The following is a 25635-nucleotide window of genomic DNA, read 5'->3' on the forward strand; positions in this document are numbered from 1 at the left end:
AAAATTCTCCATGTGACACCCTTCTCCAAAAAAAGAGATGGGCAAAAATGTGGGAAGCTACAGACCAGTTAGTTTGACCTCTGTAGTGGGGATGTTGCTGGAGTCAATCGTAAAGGTGAAGGTACCTGACACTTAGAAAAACAAAGCTCAATTCACCAGTCTCAGCTTGGTTTCATGAAGGGCAAGTTGTGCTTGACAAACTTGCTGGTGTTCTTTAAGGGTTTGGTACAACTAGACTTTCAGAAGGCAGTTGACAAAGTGCCAGATAAAAGACTGATCCAGAAGGTTGGATCCCAAGGCATAAGGGTAGAGTATTGGCTTAGATAGGGGATTAGCCAACTGACAGCAGAGGGTCAGGATAAATGGGTCCTTCTCTGGATGGTGAACTGTACCTAGAGGAGTGCCACAGGGTTCAGCTCTCGGACCTCAACAATCTATATAAATTATCTGCACGCAGAGACAGAGTGTAACATAACAAAGTTCACAGATGATGCTAAAATAGGTGGGAAAGCAGGCAGTGATGACGAGATAGAGTTTACAGATGGATATTGATAGGCTAGGAGAATGGGTCAGAACCTGGCAGACGGAGTTTAATGGGGATATATATGAGGTCGTCCGTTTTGACCGGAAAAATAAAAGGGGAAATTATTATTTAAATGGGAAGAAGATTCAAACTGATTCAGTGCAGAGGGATCTGGGTATCTTTGTGCATGAATCACACAAAGTGGGTGTGCAGATGCAGTGTATAATAAGGAAGCCAATGGAATCCTGGCATACATTCCAAAAGGCCTGCATTATAAAAGTAAGGAAGTGATGCTACAATTGTGTAAGGCAATGGTGAGATGACCTGGAGTATTGTGTCCAGTTTTGGCCTCTGTACTTGAGGATGGCTGTGGTGGCACTGGAGGCAGTTCAGAGGAGGTTCACCAGGTTAGCTCCAGGCATGAAAAGCCTGTCATACAAGGAGCAGTTGAATAGCTTGGCCTTTGTACTTGCTGGAGTTCAGAAGAACGAAGAGGACAGGGATCTGATTGAGGTATATAAAATGCTAAGAGGGATCAATGAGGTAGACGTTCAACATATGTTTTCCCCCTTGTAGGACGGTCTCAAACAAGAGAGCATTGATATAGAGAGAGAGGAAGTAGGATCAAAACTGAGATGAGAAACTATTTCTCCCAGAGGGTTGTGAATCTGTGGAAGTCACTGCCTCAGAGTGCAGTAGAGGCAGAATCAATCAACTGATTCAAGAAAGAAATAGATAGGCTTTTAATGAAAAGCAGAATAAAGGGCTATGAGGAGCAGGCAGGAAAGTGGAGTTGAGACCAGGATAAGATCAGCCATGATTATGTGACATGTCAGAGTGGGCTCAAAGGGCTGAATTACCTGCTCCTGCTCCCAATTCCTATGTTCTTCTCACTACCGCCATCTGCTTTAGAACAGAGAATTGCAACTACTTTTTCTATCACCAGTCTCTTACTACTGTGGCGCCTCCTGCACACTCCGGAACAAATTGAAAATCTTTTGAAAGGACATGCTTTTTTTTTTCAATAATCTATCCTGAACAAATGAAAGCTGATTATGACATGGCTGCCTGAGGGAGTCACTCATGAGAGCACGCTCAGAATTGTTCCATCTGCTCCTGGTTTGTGGGCGTTGAAGGCAGAGGCCTGTTACCAACTCTGCTTGGATGCATTCCTGGAGGTTTTGTCGTCGTGACTTCACTCTGGCTCCTACTGGTCACCTGATATGTCAATCCCACAATGCATCCCTCCCCAGCACCAATTGGAGAATGAGCAGATTCTTTGTCATCAAATTGCCCTGTTCTTGATTTGGCTGTTCATGTGCTGCCTGTAATTGTTTAATCACTTCAATAAACAAGCCTTCAAGAAAATGAAGAGCAAAACATTGTTTTTTACTACTCCTGTGATTTTTCTGAAGTGTTGCTCAATGTCAGTGTTGGGAGAACAATTTAGAATTTCTGGAGGGCTGGGAACACTTGATGTCTTTCATAACTCTCCAAAATCTTACATTTTCTAAACAGAGGAAAAATATATGTTTGTATTTAAAGGTGCATCTTAGACTTTTAATTCAAGATCAAAATAATTGGCCAAGTCTATTTTTAGACAATATTTCCCAAAGGTTTCTTTACCCGCATCAGTTTTTTAAGACACTTGTTTGGACGTCTCAACTTCATTAGGTTAAAATAGCTAAATATTACAGTCTTAAAGTCTCTATTCCAGTTAATTTTTTTTCCAAAGAAGGCTATAATGCATATACAATATGGTTTTAATTTTCATTCGTCCTTCCTCCTGGTCAATCAAAGATGCCACCTGACTCTGTGGGTTTCACCGTTTGTGGTTAAGAGATTGGAATGCTGCAGTTAAGAGAACTTGCAGTGACCACTAAATGTTTAATGTTTAACATTTCTTTGGTAATGGTGTACACTCAGAATGTTGACAGTCTTGCTATTGTTGGTCACCATTATTTGTTCCTAGGTGATATTCATCCTGTGGAAAATTAAACAGGTAATTACTGGAAGTGCCTTATCAACTTAGAGTTCTAGTTCCACTTATGGTCTTTAGTTTTTGATCATACCTGTGCTGTAATAGGTGTCAGGAATGGCACAGTGGGTAAAGCACTCTCACATTTTGAGTTAGACAGACAATTTAGGTTTGATTTTTGACTCTAGAGACTGGAGCTTATAGTCTAGGCAGCAGTAATGTAATCTCCCTCAGATAAGACATTGGTCTCTGTCTGAAAGGCAGAATTTAATGACCCCATCGGATTGGTTGGAAAGTTCCCGTTAAAAAGGCCAAAGTAATTGTCCAATCTACACAAGCTGCAAAATTCTCAATCACATTCACTGAGGAGGAGATTGATTTTTGCATCCAAGAGGCTGCTTTACCAGATGCAACAACGCTTCTCTTGGCTCCAATAACATAAGATTAAATCACCATGGTCAAAAAGTGTGGCACTGGAAAAGAACAGCCAGTCAGGCAGCATCCGAGGAGCTGGAGAGTTGACGTATCGAGCATAAGCCCCTCATCAGGAATGAGGCTTGTAGGCTGAGGGGGATGTGTGTGCTGAAGGGAAAATAGCTGGGAATGCAATATGTAGATGAAAGTGGGGTTGAAGGTGATAGGCCAGAGTGGAGGGAGGAGCGGATAGGTGGGACGGAAGATGGACAGGTAGGGACAGTTCAAGAGAGCAGTGCTGAGTTGGAGGGTTGGATCTGGAATAAGGTGGGAGGAGGGGAGATCAGGAAACTGGTGAAGTCGACATTGATCCCATGTGGTTGGAGGGTCCCAAGGCGGAAGATGAGGTGTTCTTCCTGCAGGTGATGGGTGGCTAGAATTTGGCAGTGGAGGAGGCCCAGAACTTGCATGTCCACGGCAGAGTGGGAGGGTGAGTAGAAGTGTTTGGCCACAGGGCGGTGGGATAGACATTTGGACAGACCTCACTTACCAGAGGCTGGAAGAGTTGGGATAGGTTGGAAAGACCCAAGGACTTTCAGATCCCTAGGGACAGGCAGTGTATGACACATACAACATTGACGAAGTCTCAAACAATCTATTCACTAAAATGCACTGACTCAAAATCAAGGATAGAAGCAATGTGCCAGTGGGAGGCAAATTTCATCAGGGTGCTCCTTTCTTTTTGTTCTCAGGGCTCCACTTGCCCCCTCAGGGCATTACTACATTGAATGCCAGGTTATTCCTCGCCCTGGCAAATATTTGCCTCTCAACAAACAAAGCTAAAATACAGTAACGCAGTGTATAAAGTGACAGCCACATTTTCTGCATTCCAGCAGCGACTGCGTTTTGAAAGTACCTCACTGGTTGTGAAGTGCTCGAGATTTTTTCTTTCTTCATTTACGGGATGAAGGTGTCGTTGGCTAGGCAGCATTTATTGCCCATCCCTAATTGCCCAAAGGGCAGTTAAGCATCAGCAACATTGCTGTGGGTCTTGAGTCACATGCAGGCCAAACCAGGAAGAAGGGTTACACCTGAAACGCCGACTTCACCACTTCCTGCCTGTCTACTTTCGATTTCAGCATCTGCAGATGTTTGGTCTCAGACCAGGTAAGGATGGCAGTATCCTTCCCTAAAGGACTTTATTGAACCAGATGGATTATTCTGACCATCAACAATAGATTCCTGGTCATTGTTAGACTCTTAATTCCAGATTTTTTCCTTTTATTGAATTTGAATTTCACCACCTACTGAGGCAGGATTTGAACCCAGGTCCCCGGAACATTATCTGGGTCTCTGGATTAACAGTTCAGCAATAATACCACTAGGCCATCACTTCCCCAGTGGTAAAATGCAATTGCTTTCTTTTTTGGAAATGTTTATGCTTTCTTTAACTTCATTTAGATGGTAACTAAAGATAATGGGGGTATACCCCCCACACACACACACACACACACACACAGACACAGTTAGTGAGAAGAAAACTTACACAGAAAGGATCTTTGTCACTGTCTGTGGAATTTGTGAACTTGTTGTACATGGGGTTACTGAACCTGTTGGGTATGGAGTCGTCAAATGAGGACACACCTTCTCCTTCTTCAGACTGTAAATATAAACGGGAAAACATGTCAAATATCCTGATTCAAAGTTGTCAGGAGTTACCTTTGACTCTGCAGTACCTAAGGATTATTAAGAATAGACAAGCAATGCAGGCCCCAACCACAACTTGCAAATCCAACGAGAAAATATTTTCAAAAACTTCGCTGTTTAGAAGGATGGGAGTATTGTATCATTTCCCTGTCGGCTAATTGATGAGGATTAATTGCTGTGAACAGTCAGTAACCCCTTCATTATAGTGTCCAGGCTGGCAGAGGATGAACAAGATGGATCACAGTATTGCTGTCCAGTAACTCCCAGCAGAATGATATTTGAGTTTGGTGCGTTACCATTTTTATTTTTTCATCGAAAGGGGTTGTTCTGCCACTTGCTGCAACCATGGATGAAGATGGTGATATAAAAATGTAGTCAGGGTCTGTGGTGTAGTGGTGGTATCCCTATCGCTGAGCCAGAAAGTCCAGGTTCAGATTCCACTTGCCCCAGAGGGTCTCCTGAACAGGTCGAATAAAATAGCAAGAACATTATAGTTGCAATTCTCCAAGCCTTGTTTGCTCTCTGGTGAAAATTTCCAGCTGAGAGATCAGATTGTACTTTGCTCAAATGGGTGTCATCACAAAGGTGTCTTCCTGCCTCATTTTGGCAGGAAGAATTTTAAAAAAGCATATTTTCTAAAAGGTGCGATATTACACAGCAATGAGATGCATAGGGGACTGGGGATCCTAATGCATGAATTGCAAAATACTACTCAACAGCTATAACAAGTAATTAGGAAAGCTAATGGAATGTTATAATTTATTGAAGGGAATTGAATACACATGTAGTGAGGTTATGCTTCTAATACAGGGAATTTGTGAAGCCAAATCTGGAGTACTGTGTAAAGTATTGGTGACTTTATTTATGGAAGGACAGGGATGCTTCGGACATATTCAGATGTTCACCAGAATGACAGGGTTGTCTAATGAGGAAGAGTTGGAGAGGCAATGTCTGTATCCACTGGAGTTCAGAAGAGTAAGTGGTCACTTGATTGCAAAATGTGATCTAGGGGTGACACTGTGGCTCAGTGGTTAGCACTGCTGCCTCACAGTGCCAGGGACTAGAGTTTGATTCCAGCCTTGGGCGACTGTCTGTGTGGAGTTTGCTTGTTCTCCCAGTGTCTGCATGGGTTTCCTCTAGGTGCTCTGGCTTCCAGATGCGCTGGCCAGGTGAATTGGCCATGCTAAATTGCCCATAGTATTAGGTACATTAGTCGAGTAAATATAGGGTAGGGGAATGGGTCTGGGTACGTTACTCTTCGGAGTGTCAGTGTGGACTTGTTGGGCCGAAGGGTCTGTTTCCACACTGTAAGTAATCTAATCTAATAAGGAATCATCATTTTTAACAAAATTAGGCATTTCTTTCCTCTCAAAGTGTTGAGTGCCCTTGGAACTCTCTTCCTAAAAAGGTGGTGGAAATAGAGTCTCTGAATATTTTTAAGGCAGAGGTGAGTAGGTAGATAGTAGGGGTGGGCAGGAATGTGCATTTGTGGTTACAATCAGATCAGTCACAATTTCATTCAATGGCCCAGCAGGCTTGAAAGACTGAATGGCTTGTTCATGCCCCTTGCTTTCATATCAGTTAACGTTCAGGAGTGAGGGTGCAACTCACCCAGTGAAAACGAGTCACAGTTGATAAAGAGTTTTAAAAATTAGACTGTAGCAGTTGATAATATGATAGGTGCAGACTATAAAAACAAGGTGAGAAAAGCATCATTTTCAAATGTCTTCAGACAGTAGATTGTTACCTTGAAATACTGGAAGCTGAAGGGTCCCCTTCGATGCTTGTGGTAAAAATACACAGCCACGGCCAAAGCAGCTATTACCAGGGCGCAGGCAAAGAAAATTCCCACTCCTGCTCCTGTGTGAACAGCATGTGGTTTAACCTAATAGATAATGGACAAGAAAAAGTTAGATTTCCACATCGAGTGAACAGTGACATCAACTTGGATTTATACCGTAGTCTTAATCATAATAAAACTATGTCCTCGGATGTGTCATCAGATTAGGTTAGCCACGAAAGGAAATATTTGATTGGATCACCCAAACATTGATCAGGAAGGTGGGTTTGTAAGGAGGAGTCACTCACAGGAGGTAAGAGAAGTTGAGAGATGGAATTTCACACTCTAGACTGAAGGAAGTTGAGCATGATAATAGGTTATCCCATTAGTGGCACAATGAAAGTTGGTGTGCATTCTGTGTGCGACTCTAAGGCTCAACCTAGTGTGAGTCCCAGTACTGACCGACTATGGAGACTTTTAAAGGAGAGAGCAGTGACAGCTAGAGTGTGGCTGCAGATGAGAAAAATATAGACTTTTTGTGGTTCTCTTATCATTTTCTTTCCTGAACCAGAGATCAGTCATGATCTTGAGAGAGAGATGAGAAGACTATAACTGCCTGTCCAACTGCAGCATAAAAGAAATGAGCATTCAATGATATAATTCAGTTACATAAATAGATTCAAGAACTGCATCTTCCCTGCTGTTATCAGACTTTTGAATGGATCTCTCAAGTGTTAACCTGATCTCTCTCTCTCTATCTCTCTCTCTGCACCTTCTCTGCAGCTGTAACACTGTATTCTACACTCTGTTCTGCTGCCCTAATGCACTTTGTATGGTACAATCTTCCGGTATAGCACACAAAACAACATTTTTCACTCTATCTCAGTAATAGAATCCCTATAGTGAGGAAACAGGGCTATTTGGCCCATCAATTCCACACTGACCCTCTGAAGATCATCCCATCCAGACCTAACCCCCCCATCCCATCCCTGTTTTTCCCATGGCTAATCCACCTAGCCCACACATCCCTGAACACAATGGGCAATTTAGCACAGGCAATCCACCTAATCTGCACGTCTTTGGATTGTGGGAGGAAGTCAGAGCACTCTGAGGAAACCCATGTAGACATGGGGACAATACGCAAACTTCACACAGACAGTCACCCGAGGGTGGAATTGAGCCTGGGTCCCTGGTGCTGTGAGGCAGCAGTGCTAACCCCTGAGCCACCACAAGGTCCCCCAGTTTACATGTTCATAAGTTAATAAGGAAGGAGCAGAATGTAACAATGATCAAATCAAATCAATCGATCGATCTAGTAATAAATTGAGTTCATTGCTGAAAAAGGACACATGATTGAAGCTTTTTGTCTCCCACTCATCAGGATATTTCACAAGAGTGCAAATTCAAGGAGAAACCTAACATATATACGACGTGAGATGAGAGTGCTGATTGGTTGGAACCCATGCTGTTTAAATGTTGGCTTTCCCCACAAGTTTGTATCCTTTCAAAATGTCCTGATGAGAGCAAGATGAAAAGTTTTTGACAAAATTTGACTTTTCCTCCGTATACTCAAACATAACTCAGTTTTGAAGTTCTTGCCTTCATTGGCCTGCCAGGTTTGAATCACGGGACTGCAGATGTAAAGTTTAAACCCATCTTCGTGTTTATGTGCAGCTATTACCATGGCACTCCAATTCAGAACTTAGCAACCAGAGACCAGAACTGCCCTTATCATCAAACCCAGGTTGTTCAAACAGGTTCTTGTAAAGATGTATTTTTACATGTTTCTCATCAAAGCTGATCAGCTAATGATATGAAAGCTCACCAGAGGTTATCATTGCTACAAGAAACATCGATTCTCCTGCTCCTCAGATGCTACCTAGCCTGTTTTGCTTTTCCAGCACCACACTCTCGCCTCTGGTCTCCAACATCTGCAGTCCTCACTTTCTCCTTTGTAAAGAGAGGTCCTGAGTATAAAAGGAAGGGGGATGTATACTGAAAGTTCTGGTTAGACCACAACTAGGGCATTGTGTCTTAGTGACCATTCTGGTCACCACATATTAGGAAGGATGTGAGGGTTCTCAAGAAGGTGCAGAGGAGACGCAGCAGAATAGTTCCAAGTATGAGGGATTATAGATATGTGGTTAGGCTGAAAAAGCTGTCTTTGGAGCAGAAGAGGTTAAACAGAGATTTGATGATGGGGTACAAGATGATGCCAAGTAGCGAAACAAATCTGTTTCTATAAATTGATGGTACAAACCACAAAGAAAACAGAATTGAAGTTCTGGGCAAGAGATGCATTGGGGGATTGAGAAGACAGCCTGTTCTTGCAATGAATGATAATGACCTCAAACTTTGTTGTGTAGTACAGTGGGGGAAATGGAGATGATCTTGCAGGGTGCCAGGAGAATAGGACATGCTGGATTGCTCTACAGATTACCAACATGGACTAGATAGGCTGAATGGTCTCCTTCTGTGCCAGTTACTTCTCCACTCCTCTGTCAGTGAAATAGATGGGGACTGCACCTCCTGCTGGTCAGTAATACCCCCATAGGCATCAATTAGTCAGAAGTTCTGCCTTAGGAAGCTAGCGCCAGTGGGAGTGGTGGTGACTGCTGGGACTGCAAGCAGTTCCCAGAGTGAAAGTGCTGGAGGCCCTGGAGACTGGCAATCTAGTGTCTGATGTCCTGAAGGGGAGGGAAATCCCGGGGAAGTGTGGCTGAGGGTAGTTTGCATTGTGATTTGAGGGGCAGATGGGGAGCGGAGGACTTGCAGGTGCAAACTATAGGATGGGATAATTTGGAAAAAAGCCAAGTAATAGAGAAGCTCCAGATCACCCACCCTTCCCTAAACTGCACTCAAGTAGTAAAGCAAGCCACCCAGTTGGATCAAAATGCGCACTGGATACACTGGGATGGGTAACAAATACAGGCCTTGTCAGTAATGCCCATGTCCAAACTAAGGCCTGAGCAGGATAACCTAATGGGACCCCCCCCCCCCCCCCCCCCCCACCCCAATGAATCCTTTCTGCTGACCCCAGACAGGGATAACCATCGGTTTTGGCTGGGACCTGCTGTGTTATTAGATAACGCATAAAAAATATTCCTGCAGCTGGGTCTGAGGTTCGTGAGCTGGATTGTTGGGGCTCACTGTGCATAAGTGACTGCTAGCTGCGGTTTTGACAGCCTTGAGTGATAAATAGCGCAATTTTAGCATGGTGTGTGTATAAATACAGTGAGTTGCTGGTGCATCTTTGGTATCCCTTTCCAAACCAGCAATCAGCACTTCCTGGAAGGACAAGGGAAGACCACCAACTCCAGGCACCCCTCTGAGTGGCGTGGATCTGTGTTGCTGTTTCTTTCCAGTAGCTGGGCCAATCCCCTAGAACTCCAAATCAAACATCACCTTGCAAACATCACCTGGGGTGCACCAACACCACACAGACAGCAGTCATTCAAGGAAGGACCTTACTGCTGTTTTCTCAAGGAAAATGGGATAGGCAATAAAACACCAGCCTTGCCTGCAACACATGAATGAATAAAAAAAAACCCGCATTCTAATTGTACATGAGATCCTTCATTGTAATATTACTACATTGTGCATTCACTTACTGGTTCAAGGGGTGCCTGTAAAGGCTTATCAATGGCATGAATTATCCCGTTTGATGCAACAATGTCCCACGCCACAATTGGCCGGTCATTCACCAACTTTCCAACCTGCTGATTGAACTCAGGGCTTGGAGGGTGGGTATTTTTCGCCATCGTGATGAGCAGTGTGTGACCAATTGTACTCCGGATGAGGGTTCCATTCTCCATTTTGTGGTAGATGTAGGTACTGAGATTAGAAAAGTGGTATTCAATGTCCCGTCCAGATAGCGTCTGCGAATAAAAACAATACTAGTGTTTAATCAACTTTTTTATATTACATCGGAGAGTTTAGTAAGTGCTTTGTTGCTGATAATCTGAATTAATTATTGGAGAGTTAAAATTCCAACCAACAGCAGTTTGAGAATTTACAATCGGTTTGGAATAAATTCTATTTATGAAACACTGTTCTCAGTAAAAAGTGACGGCAAACTTCTAAAAAAAAATGCCACTACTTCACATGACCCTTGAGGAAGGGAAACCCTTCATGGTCTCGCTTATGTGACTCCAGTCCCCCAAACTAACATGGCTGACCGATGTTAGCAAGCCAACCGGTTGGATCAAAATGCACACTGGATACACTGGAACGGGTAATAAATGCAGGTCTTGCCAGCAATGCCCATGTCCAAAAAACTAAATAGTGGAAACATAGCAACTTGTACTGAAGATTTGAACGGTGGAGGTTTCCGGTGAGCAGTACATATGCAGCAAACTATTTGTGAGGAATTCTAATTCAGTTGCCTGGAGAGCTGAACAGCTGGTGTCACAGACAATGAATGGAAAATCTGAACATCCAGCCTGAGCCTGATTTAAGAGGCAGCTGCCCCACTTGACAGCACAGGGTCTGTGCAGTGAGATGACAGCATGGTTTCAAAGCTAGGTTAGTCAAGGAGGAATGGTACAGTCTGCATGTCAGCTTTGAGTGGGGGGAGGTTGCTGCTGCGGGGATATGGTATGTCTCGCCTCTTGTAAGTGGCACTCATAGGGAATTTAGCGTTATACCCCGTCACTTCTCAGCTGCTCGGACAAACTTGAGAGGAACGAGAGATGAAAGCAATGGGAGACTGCTCAGAGTGAGTGTAAGCTCTGAGGAAATACCTGAATAAGAAGTGGCCTAAATACTGCACTACATTAGTTTCAGGTCTGGGATCTGAAGGGCAAAATAGTTGGGAGGGGGCCATAAAGAGATAGGTAAGCCCCAAAATAAAGTAAGGGTACAGTAATACATGGCACAAGCCAAAAAGGAGAGAAGTTGAAAAAGCTTAAATGCAAAGAAAAGTTAATAAAAAGGACAGAATCAAGTGAATCCAGGTCAAAATTCAAGAAGACTAACAGAGGAAGCAGGAGAATTTACTGCACAAGGGGCAGTTTCAGAGAGAGAAGCCCATGAAGGGGAACAACGTGTGATCCTGGATCATGTCTTGGCTGGGAAAGCTGTGACCAAGCTAGCTGAGAAATGGAGACAATTGCAGACAGTGGTCATGGCTCTCTATGAAGTTAAACAGAGAGCGCAGGCCAGCGCTACAGATCAAAGGGCCAGCACAAGATTGCTAGATCAAAGTGCCACCTTGTGGTCCAGAAAGGGATAAAATGCAGCTTTAGGGCTGAGGGGCACAAGATGAGAAGAGCCATGGTGGTGGGGGGAGCATAGAGGAGGAAACACAGTGGTATGCTGTGAACCATGAGGGATCCGGAGCCCACCTCCCTTCCTGGAGGAGCCTCTATCCCTGGTAGCACGCTCCTTCACCCCCACACCATCAGCTCCCCCAGCCCCACTTCACCTTCTGGTGCTGATGAACCCACCAGTCACCAAGATAGGCAAGGGGCTGCCAATGTCATCCATGCCATCCCATTCACTAGCAGAGATAGCCAAAAAATTCCTTGTCTGCCAACCCACCACTGACCCCTGTGAATTCTACCACAACTCCCACCAACACAGAACTTTGCACGCATTGAGCAACCCCAAGAAAATCAAGCTGATATTAATGTGCTTCACGCAGTCTTCATCGCTTTGCCCCATCAATAAAATGTGGGCAGAGGGGAACCCGAGGACATGAAAACTGTGGTTGGTTACACGAGAGAGGACCCTATGGACGGGCTAATTAACTGCTGACAAAAGAAAATGGAATACTTAACCACATTTACCAGGCACTTATATCTAGAAGCTCTTCACTGCTGTGTTCAGGCAGCTGGATAGATACCAGCTTACGGTACAGAATAAGGCCAATTGCACTAGGACCATAGGTTTACACATGACCAGAATGGTAAGTATTGTGATAATTTTGACCTCGCCAACGATACACACATGGAATCATGGGTACTCCAGAGAAAAGCCCATGCGTAGGAAAAGGATGACCAGTACTCAGAAACAGCCAAGTCCAGGAAGGCTGGAAAGATGGAACTAATCAGGGTAAATCCCAATGAAGAGGCAAGTGAAAATAGAGGGGCAGCTACAGAGGTGCACTGCCCCTACACACTGCCCCCTGCAGGGCAAGGTCAGGACCAGTCGCCACAGGGGACATGTTGCTAATGTGACTGGATTGGCTGTTGTACCAGGGAGTGACCCGAAAAGCCAAGGCAGACATTGGTACCATGAGAACTTCATTTATATTCTCCCCAGGAAGAAGTCAGGAAGAGGAAGGAGATTATTTGGAAAGTGACAGGATGGACTCTAAAACATCTTGAAAAAATGTTCTTGAAAAGAGAATTGAGATTTTCCATTTTTAAATTCAAACTAAGATTGATCCAATTGTCAGGCAAGATCAATGGCTGAACAAAGAATTCCTTCTCCTGACATACTGATTTGTTCATTTGAGTCACAATGTTAATAGCTTGGATTAAAATTCTCTTTTCACTAACTAGACAACACTCCCATTGAACACTGTAAAAGCCATAATAGAGTGCAAGTGAGACAGAATAAAATTATTATTATATAGGCTACTTCTGCAATTGGCTAGTAAAGCTTAATCAGCTATCATAAATCTCTCGTTTTCTGGGGATATCATATAGACAATCTCTCAGTCCCTCCAATGATGACCATGTTCCCACTGTTGGTTAAAAAGCCCATCTGGGTTCACCACTGCTCTTTCGGGAAGGAAATCTTGCCTGATCTGGCCTACTTGACACTCCAGACCTACCTGCAATGTGGCTGACTTGTAACTGTGTCTGGGTAACAGCAGATGGGCTGACCTATGCTGGTTTAGGCAGCAACATACATGTTCCATGTGAAAATCCAAAGACCTGATAATTACTGGTAAATGAGTTCCTGAACAGACACTGATGGCATTGAGGTACTGTGGAAACAAACCATTCTTTGAGCAATTACTGCCATGTATTAGCCAGTTTGGAGTTGCAGTCATCCATCTGCTGTGATTCACTAGGGAAAAAAAAATCTACTTTTCAGTCAGTGGAAGCGTATCTTTGATCCTATCTGGATTTGACCTCAGGTTGGTTTTATTACAGTAATGTGAAAGCCTGTCGTGATGTAATACGAAGTGAAGCCTGGATAGATTCGCTATCAACTCCCCCAGTCCCCAGCCCAAAGATAATGTATTCGGTGTTGGGTGACAGACCATGAATCAGAGTTAGCAGATGATGCTCTTATTTTTGATAATAGAATATTGTTTATTACATCTGAGCAACTGTGTACATGGGTTACATGAACTCTTAAGCATATTGACTATCACGAACAAATGATAGGTAGAACATATATGGGCGGCACGGTGGCACAGTGGTTAGCACTGCTGCCTCACAGCACCAGAGACCCGGGTTCAATTCCCGCCTCAGGCGACTGTCTGTGTGGAGTTTGCACGTTCTCCCCGTGTCTGCGTGGGTTTCCTCCGGGTGCTCCGGTTTCCTCCCACAGTCCAAAAATGTGCAGGGTTAGGTGAATTGGCCACGCTAAATTGCCCATAGTGTTAGGTTAAAGGGGTAAATGTAGGGGTATGGGTGGGTTGCGCTTCGGCGGGTCAGTGTGGACTTGTTGGGCCGAAGGGCCTGTTTCCACACTGTAAGTAATCTAATCTAAAAAAATATAGACCTAGTCAGTCTGATAACTGCCTGAACGGTCTCTAACTCTACAATACTCCATGCAGTAGCTGTGTAATCTCTCAGAATGGGCAATGTTTCAGATGGACTCTTTAATGTCCATTACCTTATACAACAGGTGGAGTGTGACATATATATAGTCAACTGGAATTTTTGATGCTTTTTCTTTCTTCCTTGGGAGATAGTGGAGAGTTCAGAGTGTGGTGCTGGAAAAGAACAGTAGGTCAGACTTGATGAAGGGCTTTTGTCCGAAACGCCGATTCTCCTGCTCCTCTGATGCTGCCTGACCTGCTGCGCTTTTCCAGCATCACACTCTGGACTCTAATCTCCAGCATCTGCTGGAATACTTAGAAAAGTCATGTAAATGGCTGTTTGCATGTAGTTCCTGAGGGAATTCTATCCCATTTGCAATTCCCAAGTGTCTCAAGGCATATTGAACATTCTCATTCGTTGAGTATACAGGATGCCTTAACCAGCATCTGCAGTCATTGTTTTTACCTAGGATGCCTTAACCAACAAGGGAATATGACAACCTTCTTCAGCCCAAACTAAATGTAGCACTTCTGGAATGCCATTACTGGCAGCATTCAAAAAATCAGCATCAACGCTGATTATTGATTATGTGGATTATTGATTTTGTTCTTGGTCAGTGTATAAGGCCAGCAGTGTTAAGTGTGGATGTTTTAATTGGTTGGGACTGTAACCTTAGTTTTCAAATCAAGTCTGTTGCAATCCGAATCAAATCAAAACTTGAATGGTTAAAAGAGTGTAGATTCTGCTCGATTCTCAAGAGAAATCAATTCATTGTGGCTGGATATGAAAACATGTCTGACATTTACCACATTTTCATGGAATCCAGAGTTCACCGGGACGAATAGCGTGCCTTTGACTGACAGATCTGTGAGGACTTCCACAAACCTTCTGCCATTCTCTGTGGTGTTTGAATAATTGAGAAGTTTCTGGAAATAGAAAAATGACACTTAAGCCTCAATCTCCAGTCTTCACCTTGTCAGCTTTAGACCATTTCAAATCTAAAGTACAACTAAAGCTTGTGTCCGATAATTACCTTTAATTGGTTACTGATGATTATCTAACAGTGCAATTGCCTCAAATCCTTCAACTATATTTGTCAAGAAAGTGAAAAGTATATAACATTAATTATAAGCTTGGATACGCTACATTGCTGGTATATAATTTGCTCTTTAATGAAGGAACAGAAATTAAAGCACATTAATTAAAGGAAGGGATTCTACATTTGTATATTTAATACTGATACATTTTCATCCTATTCTGGTTAGATCTCTTACATCATAGCATCAAGAATAATAGAATGAGGTTAATCACTCCATCTCATCTGTGCTGGCCCTTTTAAAGAGTTAGTTATCCAATTATTCCTACTTCCCTGCTCTTGTCCCATAGTCAGGATGTTTTCTTTGAGAGTACATATCTGATTCCCTTTTGAAGGATTATTGTGTTAGCCATTGACAATGTAACAATAGTGCTTTGCTTCAAATAAAAGAAAGAACGAGCTTCCAATTACATGGTGTCTTTCACATCCGCAGGTCATCCCAAAGTGATTGAATGAAGTGTTTTGGAAAAGTTTGTTCAGGTTATGACCTACGGAGATATCAATCATTGGCTCATCAGGACAATTTGGTAGAAACATTAAAAACATTAGGCCAATTTGCAAGAATACCAATTTAAAGTGGGACAGCTCCTTCAATAAAAATATTGGTGTTCGTGTGAATTGTTCTGATGATCACAAGATGAAAAAGTTTCAACAAATTGTGAATTTTCAGTAATATTCGAGTTCTGCTCGATTGAACAGGGTTGGGACGCTAGACAAGTACATCAGGAAAATTGACAGGAGAATATACTAATCGAGCTAAATGAATTAAGATGCTCACGTGAAGCAATGATGGGAGAACATGATAGATAGGGAGAGCTTCACTGTGTTTCACAGAGAAAACTTGTATAAAAAGATAAGCTGTGTTTTTTTTATAAGACTTTTGACAAACAGTGTATGAGGATTCTGCCTATGGTTCCAGTTAGACCAATTAACTTGTTTCTATGCTGTACACCTGTATATTCTCCTCAAAGGGTAAAACATAGCTACTCACTGTAAGGAAAGTAGAAAACTTGTCAATGCTGGTCAGAACTTGCAGCAGGTTCCCATTGCATGAATAGCCATTGCCCACATAACCTTTCTTACATGTGCATTGTACATCTGTGTGCAAAAACATTGGAGTTTTAATCATTGAAACAAAAGACTTCAATGGTGGCAAAACAAGTGTGTTTGTTACCTTTCATTCGGTAGCAGAAAGCATCCCATGTTTCACTAATATTGACTCGGGGGCCATAGTCCACTATTCCCACGTGCCCAGAGCCACAGTTTGAATTGGAGAAACTGGTTGGATAGGACACTCTCTGGCCATCCAGCCAACCAGCCGAACACAAATGGTAACCCGCCTAAAACCAGAAATCAATGGTACAATTTCTCAAAAGGTCCAGTTTTATGCAAAGTTTTCTTAATGGTAAGTTACTTTATATTAATATCACTGTTGTAATAAACATATGTAATGAGTAATAGCAGAAGTAGTGAATGAGAGAAACAGCTTTGATAAATTTCTGGAGATGCTAAATAAGTACATGTGAAAGGAATAGAAGGATATATAAGCGTTAGATAAAGAGGGGTGGATATTGGCTTGTGTGAAGCACAGACAACTTATCCAAATGGCCTGTTTGTGTTCAAAAAATCGAACGTAATCTATGTAAATATAAGCTATTCAATGTAATGATGCTATTCTAGTGGGGACACACCAACATTGTGGGGTCAATCTGTGTACTCACTGTGGTAGCTCACGATAGCCCTGTCCCCTGCAGAGTGATGTTCCTCAAACCACATAACCAATTGTCCCTGCTCTTTGTGAGCAATGGTGAATGACCTATCTGACAACATGTGCCAAGATTAAACAGTCCTGCTTAACTTGGAAATACGGGTTGTCGAGTAGGGGGCCTCTTTCATTTCTTTCAGATTCAAGATTTTATCCGAAAAGAGAGCATGCTCTTGACTGAGTGTTAAAGATCTGATATGGAAAAGAGGGTGCTTCAGGCTAAAAGCACTCTTTCAGTGAGTATCACTTGGTGGTGGTGGGTGGTGGTGAGGGGGGAGGGCGCGGGGGAGGGCGCGAGGTGATCCCTCGGGTGACATTGAGTGTCCATGTGAGGTCTGGGAGAGAGAGTTAGGAGTTGAGGTCACTTCAGAAACATGGGAAGACATTTGTGAGAATGTGAGAAGAATTTCAATATGTAATAGTGAGGTTTTTAAAATGCCACAGAGGGGTCAGTTCCATGCTTTGCTTCTGTTTTCTGGACACATTGGGGACTCAAGGGTTAAACATTTCACTACCAAAGGACTTATCGCAATATCAACAGAGAGTCTGTACTCTTACAATACAGACAGAACATCTCAGTAGGGGGGAGGCTAACTGTATCCCAGAAGAGGAGTCGAGTGGAGCCATATATGTTGATTCCCCAATAGCCCCAGACAGAGGTATTTGCCCTTTCCAGGCAAGACTGATAGCCTTGGCCACAACCCTGTTAAACTGCCTCCTGCTCCCATTGTCTTACTTCCCCTCCATATTAGCATGGGTATGTGAATCCCCCATTTACAGCAAGCAAACCCTTCTGCCTTAATCTTTCCCATCACCACATAATCATGAAGAATACAATAATCAGTTTTTGTAATCCATTTACACGTGATCACAGGACATCGACATTCATCGGGCTTTGTAAATTCATAATTACCTACTTTAAACCAAGTGACGACGATAATTTAATTCCTATAAAATATACTGTCTGTGTGTGTAGGGCAGAGATTCGTAGTGAAGTGTCACCACAAGTAGACACACGGCTACTTTGGGGACATTTTGAATCTCTTGCCGGCTGTCTAATAATAAAGCATCTACTATTGTACAGAAACGTGTCGTCTGGATTTGTGGAACAAAATACACACCAACAATAGGACCCATGCTATACAGTTAAAGATTCTTCATAGGGCTCATCTGGCCCCAGATCATCTTGCAAAATTTAAGCAGGGTGCATCTTCAATGTGCCCCAAATGTAAAATAGATACCGGTACCCTCACTCATTTTCTGTGGTTCTGCCACAGGCTCCATGCGTATTGGAGTGCTGTGGCAGGAGTAATAGAGAGAGCCTCAGGTACTGGAGTCAAAGTGGTCCCAGTCTCTTTGCTCCTGGATTTACCTCCCTTAGATGTACAGGGGAAAAAGGTTTTTAACATTCTCACTTTTTGTGCGGGGTAGAACATTCTGATGTGCTGGGTGTCCCAGGTTTGTCGGGGTGGCCTAAGTTCATTATGGAACACATTTCTTTCGACTTTCTTACAAATATGGTGCACCAGAGAAAGGAGAGCCTTTACAAGACGTGGCAACCCTTTTTGAATTATTTGGAAGCAGATTCATTCGCCATTTTGAATCGGGCTTTTGTCTAGCCATGATGGTTTGGTCTGATAAACCTAATGCCATGAGAGGAAGAATTTCGGACAATAATTGATGCTCTCGAAGGCTGAGAGCTATGGTCTTGTTGCGCTGAGCGGTGCTACTTGTTCATTTACTGATTTGTAATAAATGTAGTTTTGATTTCTTTTGTAGAGTGGTATAGTAGTTGGCTTAATGTTTATTGTTGTTATGATGCTATGTTTTCATATTTTTGTAACTTTCTAATTTTGTGAAGAAAACTTTTTCATTAAAGTATTTTAAAAAAACACAGACCTGCTGAGCGTAGGCAAGCTGATTATAGGTGGCCAATACAGCTTCCTCTGCTTTGCACAGTTTCTGTGCTGCTAAATAGTTCAGTTTGTATTGTCCCTTCTTAGATCGTAGATGGAACACTCCCACTGTTTTATCTGAAGGAAAAAGAAAAGTTTTATCAGCATGCATTTACACCCTAACATCTCTTCCCATAAGATATTCCTGGTATCAGTCGAGTAAACCTTCTCTTGACTGAACACAATGGCACACACACACAGTATATCTTTCTTTAGAAAAAGGGCCTAAAATGGTTTAACTATTCCAGTTGTGGTCTGACAAGTATCTACCACAATTTCAGCAAACTCTTCCCACTTTTATACTGCAATCCTTATGAAATCAAGACCAATAGTCCATTTTCCTTCCCTATTACGTATTGAACCTGGATGCTAGCTTTTTGTGATTCATAGGCAGAAGACTCCCAAATCTCTCTGTTCCTTAGCTTTCTGCAGTCTTTCAACATTTAAATAATATTCAGTAGACAAAAAAAAACAAAAGTACCAATGAGAATCTGAAATATAAACAGAAGTTGCTGGAAAATCTCAGCAGATCTGTGGAGAGAAAGCAGAGTTAATGTTTTGGGTCCATTGACCTTTCCTCAGAATGGGTTTTTGTTGTAAATAATATGCAGTCTGTCTATTCTCTCTGCCAAAGTACATAAACTCACATTTTCCTGCATTATATTCCATTTGCTAAGTTGATGAGATGGGACCTCCAATTGAGATGGGGACAGAGATCTTGGGTCAAAACAACTAACATTATTCCCATTTGAAAGGTGTTGGCGTGGTGACAGTGTCAGTGAACTGGTAATATACAGAAGACTAGATTAAAGTCCTTGGGTCATGGGTGTCGATCCCATCATGATTGAAGGCAAAATTTGAATTTAATACAATCTGGAATTAAAGGCTGGATGACAGTAATGGCAAGTGCAGTGTTAGCATCCATTTCAAGAGAGCTAGAATACAAAAGCAGAGATGTACAGTTGAGGCTGTGATAAGGCTCTGCTTAGCCTGCAATTGGAATAATGTGAGCAGTTTTGGACCCCGATTCGAAGGAATGATGTGATAGCCTTGGAGGAGGTGGAGATGGCATTCATGATCCCGGGGATGTCATATGGGGAGGAGTTGAGGACTTTGGGTCTCTGCTCAAAGGAATTTAGAAGGATGAGGGGGGAATCTCATTGAAATTTACAGAACACTGAGAGTGGATGGGGTGAAGATGTTTCCACTTGTAAGACAGGCTAGGACCTAAGGATCCAGCCTCAGAGTGAAGGGATAACCCCTTAGAATTGAGATGAGAAGGAATTTCTTTGGCCAGAGGATGGTGAATCTGTGGAACTTATTACCACAGAAGGCTGTGAAAGCCACATGATTGAGTGTCTTTAACAGAGGTAGATAGTTTCTTGATTAATAAGGGGATCAAGGCATACGGGGTGAAGGGAGGAAAATGGAGTTAAGAAACATATCAGCCACGATCAAATGTGAAACAGTCACAAAGGGCTGAATGGCTTAATTCTGCTCCTATGTCTAATGACAACCATGTCACCGTTGTTGTATAAATCCATCTGGTTCACTGATGTCCTTTAGGAAAGGAGGTCTGCCGTCTTTACCTGGATTAGTGGTGCTGGAAGAGCACAGCAGTACAGGCAGCATCCGAGGAGCAGTAAAACCGATGTTTCGGGCAAAAGCCCTTCATCAGGAATACAGGCAGAGAGCCTGAAGGGTAGAGAGATAAATGAGAGGAGGGTGGGGGTGGGGAGAAAGTAGCATAGAGTACAATAGGTGAGTGGGGGAGGGGATGAAGGTGATAGGTCAGGAGGGGAGGGTGGCATGGATAGGTTGAAAAGAAGATAGGCAGGTAGGACAAGTCTGGACAAGTCATGGGGACAGTGCTGAGCTGGAAGTTTGGAACTGGGGTGAGGTGGGGGGAAGGGGAAATGAGGAAACTGTTGAAGTCCACATTGATGCCCTGGGGTTGAAGTGTTCCGAGGTGGAAGATGAGGCGTTTTTCCTCCAGGCGTCTGGTGGTGAGGGAGTGGCGGTGAAGGAGGCCCAGGACCTCCGTGTCCTCGGCAGAGTGGGAGAGGGAGTTGAAATGTTGGGCCACAGGGCGGTGTGGTTGATTGGTGCAGGTGTCCTGGAGATGTTCCCTAAAGCGCTCTGCTAGGAGGCGCCCAGTCTCCCCAATGTAGAGGAGACCGCATCGGGAGCAATGGATACAATAAATGATATTAGTGGATGTGCAGGTAAAACTTTGATGGATGTGGAAGGCTCCTTTAGGGCCTTGGATGGAGGTGAGGGAGGAGGTGTGGGCGCAGGTTTTGCAATTCCTGCGGAGGCATGGGAAGGTACCAGGATGGGAGGGTGGGTTGTAGGGGGGTGTGGACCTGACCAGGTAGTCACAGAGGGAACGGTCTTTTCGGAAGGCGGAAAGGGGTGGGGAGGGAAATATATCCCTGGTGGTGGGGTCTGTTTGGAGGTGGCGGAAATGTCGGTGGATGATTTGGTTTATGTGAAGGTTGGTAGGGTAGAAGGTGAGCACCAGGGGCGTTCTGTCCTTGTTATGGTTGTCTCAGCATGCTCCTGGCCCACTGAACTCATCTCTACCTACCTCAACACTGTTCTATCCCCCCTGGTCCAGGAACTCCCCATATATGTTCGAGACACCACCCACGCCCTCCACTTCCTCCAAGACTTCCATTTCCCCGGCCCCCAATGCCTCATCTTCACCATGGATATCCAATTCCTCTACACCTGCATTCGCCATGACCAGGGCCTCCAAGCCCTCCGTTTTTTCCTCTCCCGACGTCCCCAACCGTACCCTTCCACCGACACTCACATTCGTTTGGCCAAACTGGTCCTCACGCTTAACAATTTCTCCTTCGAATCCTCCCACTTGCTCCAGACCAAAGGGGTAGCCATGGGCACACGTATGGGCCCCAGCTATGCCTGTCTCTTTGTTGGCTACGTAGAACAGTTGATCTTCCGTAATTACACTGGCACCACTCCCCACCTCTTCCTCCGCTACATTGATGACAGCATTGGCGCCACCTCGTGCTCCCGCGAGGAGGTTGAGCAATTCATCAACTTCACCAACACATTCCACCCTGACCTTAAATTTACCTGGACCGTCTCTGACACCTCCCTCCCCTTCCTGGACCTCTCCATCTCCATTAATGACGACCAACTTGATACCGACATTTTTTACAAACCCACCAACTCCCACAGCTACCTGGATTACACCTCTTCCCACCCTACCTCCTGCAAAAATGCCATCCCATATTCCCAATTCCTCCACCTTCACTGGATCTGCTCCCAAGAGGACCAGTTCCACCACAGAACACACCGGATGGCCTCCTTTAGAGACTGCAATTTCCCTTCCCACATGGTTAAAGATGCCCTCCAATGCATCTCGCCCACATCCCACACCTCCGCCCTCAGACCCCACCCCTCCAACCGTAACAAGGCCAGAACGCCCCTGGTGCTCACCTTCCACCCTACCAACCTTCGCATAAACTAAATCATCCGCCAACATTTCCGCCACCTCCAACAGACCCCACCACCAGGGATATATTTCCCTCCCCACCCCTTTCCACCTTCCGCAAAGACCGTTCCCTCCATGACTACCTGGTCAGGTCCACGCCCCCCTACAACCCACCCTCCCATCCTGGTACCTTCCCCTGCCACTGCAGGAATTGCAAAACCTGCGCCAACACCTCCTCCCTCACCTCCATCCAATGCCCTAAAGGAGCCTTCCACATCCATCAAAGTTTTACCTGCACATCCACTAATATCATTTATTGTAGCCATTGCTCCCGATGCGGTCTCCTCTACATTGGGGAGAGTGGACGCCTCCCAGCAGAGCGCTTTAGGGAACATCTCCGGGACACCCGCATCAATCAACCACACTGCCCCGTGGCCCAACATTTCAACTCCCCTCCCACTCTGCCGAGGACGTGGAGGTGCTGGGCCTCCTTTACTGCCACTCCCTCACCATCAAACGCCTGGAGGAAGAACGCCTCATCTTCCGCCTCGGAACACTTCGACTCCAGGGCATCAATGTGGACTTCAACAGTTTCCTCATTTCCCCTTCCCCCACCTCACCCTAGTTCCAAACTTCCAGCTCAGCACTGTCCCCATGACTTGTCCTCCCTGCCTATCTTCTTTCCCAGCTATCCACTCCACCCTCTCCTCTCTGACCTTCATCCCCTGCCCCACTCACCTATTGTACTCTATGCTACTTTCTCCCCACCCCCACCCTCCTCTAAATTATCTCTCCACCCCTCAAGCTCTCTGCCTTTATTTCTGATGAAGGACTTTTGCCCGAAACGTCAATTTTACTGCTCCTCGGATGCTGCCTGAACTGCTGTGCTTTTCCACTAATCCAGAATCTGGTTTCCAGCAGCTGCAGTCATTGTTTTTGCCTGCCGTCTTTACCTGGTCTGGCCTACATGTGACTCCGGATCCACAGCAACATGGTTGTCTCTCAACTGCCCTCTGAAATAGCCTAGCAGGACATTCAGTTCCAGGGCAATTAGGGATGTGTAACACATGTTGGCCCTGTCAGCAATGCCCACATCCCATGCAAGAATGAGGAATTGCTGCGGGAGTCACTGGGAGTTGGGCATTCTCAACATTTTGGCTGCAGGGTTGGACAGCATGATGCCCTTCCCAAAAATCCATTATTTCAAAATAGGTTGCAGTGTAACCCCCATCATATGATCTATAATCTGACACAATGTGCCTGCTTCTCAGTACATTTAAAGGCTGTTTGGAATTATAGATTAAAACAATGCAGAATATAGTGTAACTAACAGTCCTCTATAGAAATGGTCACCGTTCTACTGGTAACTCTTGTTCTGCAACAGATGTGTACATTAAAACATGAACAATACCTACCCTCGTAATGCAGGTCAGCACAGTTGGCATCCGCATGACATTTGCCATTGTCTTGCAGACATCGATTCACAAGGAGCTCTTTTACAGTGCAATTAGTTCCGTCTCCAATATAATTGTCCTTGCATGCACATTTCCGCTTATTCTGTTGCAACAGTATTCTAGGTTAGTCATTAATTAACCACAGCACGCACTAGCAATATCTAACCCATTTCAGGTGGATACACATGCTTGGCATACATCAAAGAGCTCATTAAATGTTTTATATGAATGGCACCAGAACTGAGACATTAGACACGATCAGGAAACAAGGATAGATGGATCTCTTAGGCTTGATGTGGCTTGACAGAGGCCTTTAAGGTGATGAATGGGGTTTAACAGAGTAAGTGGAGAAAAGAAAAATTTACACTTTGCTCTAAATTTACACCAGTAAATACAATCAAGAGGGATAAAAGGGACCCAAGGGGTAACTTTTTTCACAAAGAGAGTGGTGCCTGTGTGGAATCATCTGCCAGGGGAAGCTGCTGGTACAAAAAAACAAAGAAAATTTACAGCCCAGGAACAGGCCCTTCAGCCATCCAAACCTGCACTGATCCAAATCTACTGTTTAAATTACAACATTTTAAAGGCATCTGGATGGGTATATGAATAAGAAGGGTTTAGTGGGATATGGGCCAAGTGCTGGCAAATGGATTAGATTAATTTAGGCTATCTGATCGGGATGGACCGAAAAGCCTGTTTCCGTGTTATACAACTGTATAACGAGTTCAGACAAAAGCTCCCTTGCCTGTAGAATAGTATGTTTTTAAGTGGAGGCTAGGTAAATACATGAGGGAGAAGGGTGAGGTGAAATAGGGCTAAAGATGCTCTTATGCAGCATAAACAAGTTGGACCCAAAAGGCCTGTAATATAAATATTTCAGAAGGGATAGAAAGAGACTGCAATGAGATATAGATGGGTTAAACAATTGGCAGATGGAGTGTAATGTGAGAAGGTGTCAGTTTATTCATTTTGATAGTAAGAAACATAAAACAGAATATTTTCTAAATTTATTGTTGATGCTCAGAGAGATTTGGCTGTATTTGTACAAAGAATGCAGAAAGTTAGCATGCGGGTACGACAAGGAATTAGAAAGGCAGATGGTGTAAGAGATAGGGGTACAAAGATAAGGAAATCTGGCTACAATTGAAGAGGATTTTGGAGAGACCACACCAGGGGAAATGAGAGATTTGATTGAAGTATACTAGATCCTGAAGGGAATTGAATTGAATTGAATTGAATTTATTGTCACGTGTACCGAGGCACAGTGAAAAGCTTTGTCTTGCGAGCAACACAGGCAGATCACAGAGTTAAGTAGCATAGATAAGCAAATAATAGGTAAACAGCGGCAAAAACAAAAACACAGGTACAGGCGAATGTTAAGAGTTTGTAAGTCCATTCAGTATTCTAACAACAATAGGGTAGAAATTCTTACAAAACCAGCTGGTGCGTGTGTTCAGGCTTCTGTACCTTCTCCCCAATGGTAGAGATTGTAATAAAACATTGCCAGGGTGGGATGGATCTTTAAGAATGCTGACGGCCTTTCCTTGACAGTGGGCCTGATAGATGGATTCTATAGATGGGAGGTTGGCCTTTGTGATTGTCCCCTTGTGAAGGGGATTGACAAAATGGACTAGAGCAAATGTTTCATCAACTAGAACAAGAGGTCTTAGTTTTAGGTTAAGGGACAGCAGATTTCAAACAGAGATGAGGAGGAATTACTTCTCTCAAAAGATTAGATTAGATTAGATTACTTACAGTGTGGAAACAGGCCCTTCG

The 25635-nt window shown here is 43.9% G+C and overlaps 1 protein-coding gene across 1 annotated transcript in view; it reads right to left on the reverse strand.

The window, feature by feature from the left end:
* Positions 1–1733: 1733 nt before the first annotated feature.
* The window catches only part of stab2 (stabilin 2), a 182235-nt gene continuing 158333 nt past the window's right edge, over positions 1734–25635 (reverse strand). Inside the window, exons 60-68 of the mRNA XM_043709921.2 lie at positions 23821–23962; positions 18887–19020; positions 16397–16562; positions 16214–16320; positions 14933–15052; positions 10014–10280; positions 6370–6507; positions 4462–4575; positions 1734–2507 (exon numbers count right to left, since the gene is read on the reverse strand). Of these exons, the coding sequence (XP_043565856.2) occupies positions 2466–2507; positions 4462–4575; positions 6370–6507; positions 10014–10280; positions 14933–15052; positions 16214–16320; positions 16397–16562; positions 18887–19020; positions 23821–23962 (1230 nt within the window). The 3' untranslated portion in view covers positions 1734–2465. The remainder of the gene's footprint in view (positions 2508–4461; positions 4576–6369; positions 6508–10013; positions 10281–14932; positions 15053–16213; positions 16321–16396; positions 16563–18886; positions 19021–23820; positions 23963–25635) is intronic.

Source organism: Chiloscyllium plagiosum, unplaced genomic scaffold (assembly GCF_037043375.1).
Source record: "Chiloscyllium plagiosum isolate Xiang-an unplaced genomic scaffold, Cpla_swu_hap1 HiC_scaffold_19, whole genome shotgun sequence".
Lineage (NCBI taxonomy): Eukaryota > Metazoa > Chordata > Chondrichthyes > Orectolobiformes > Hemiscylliidae > Chiloscyllium > Chiloscyllium plagiosum.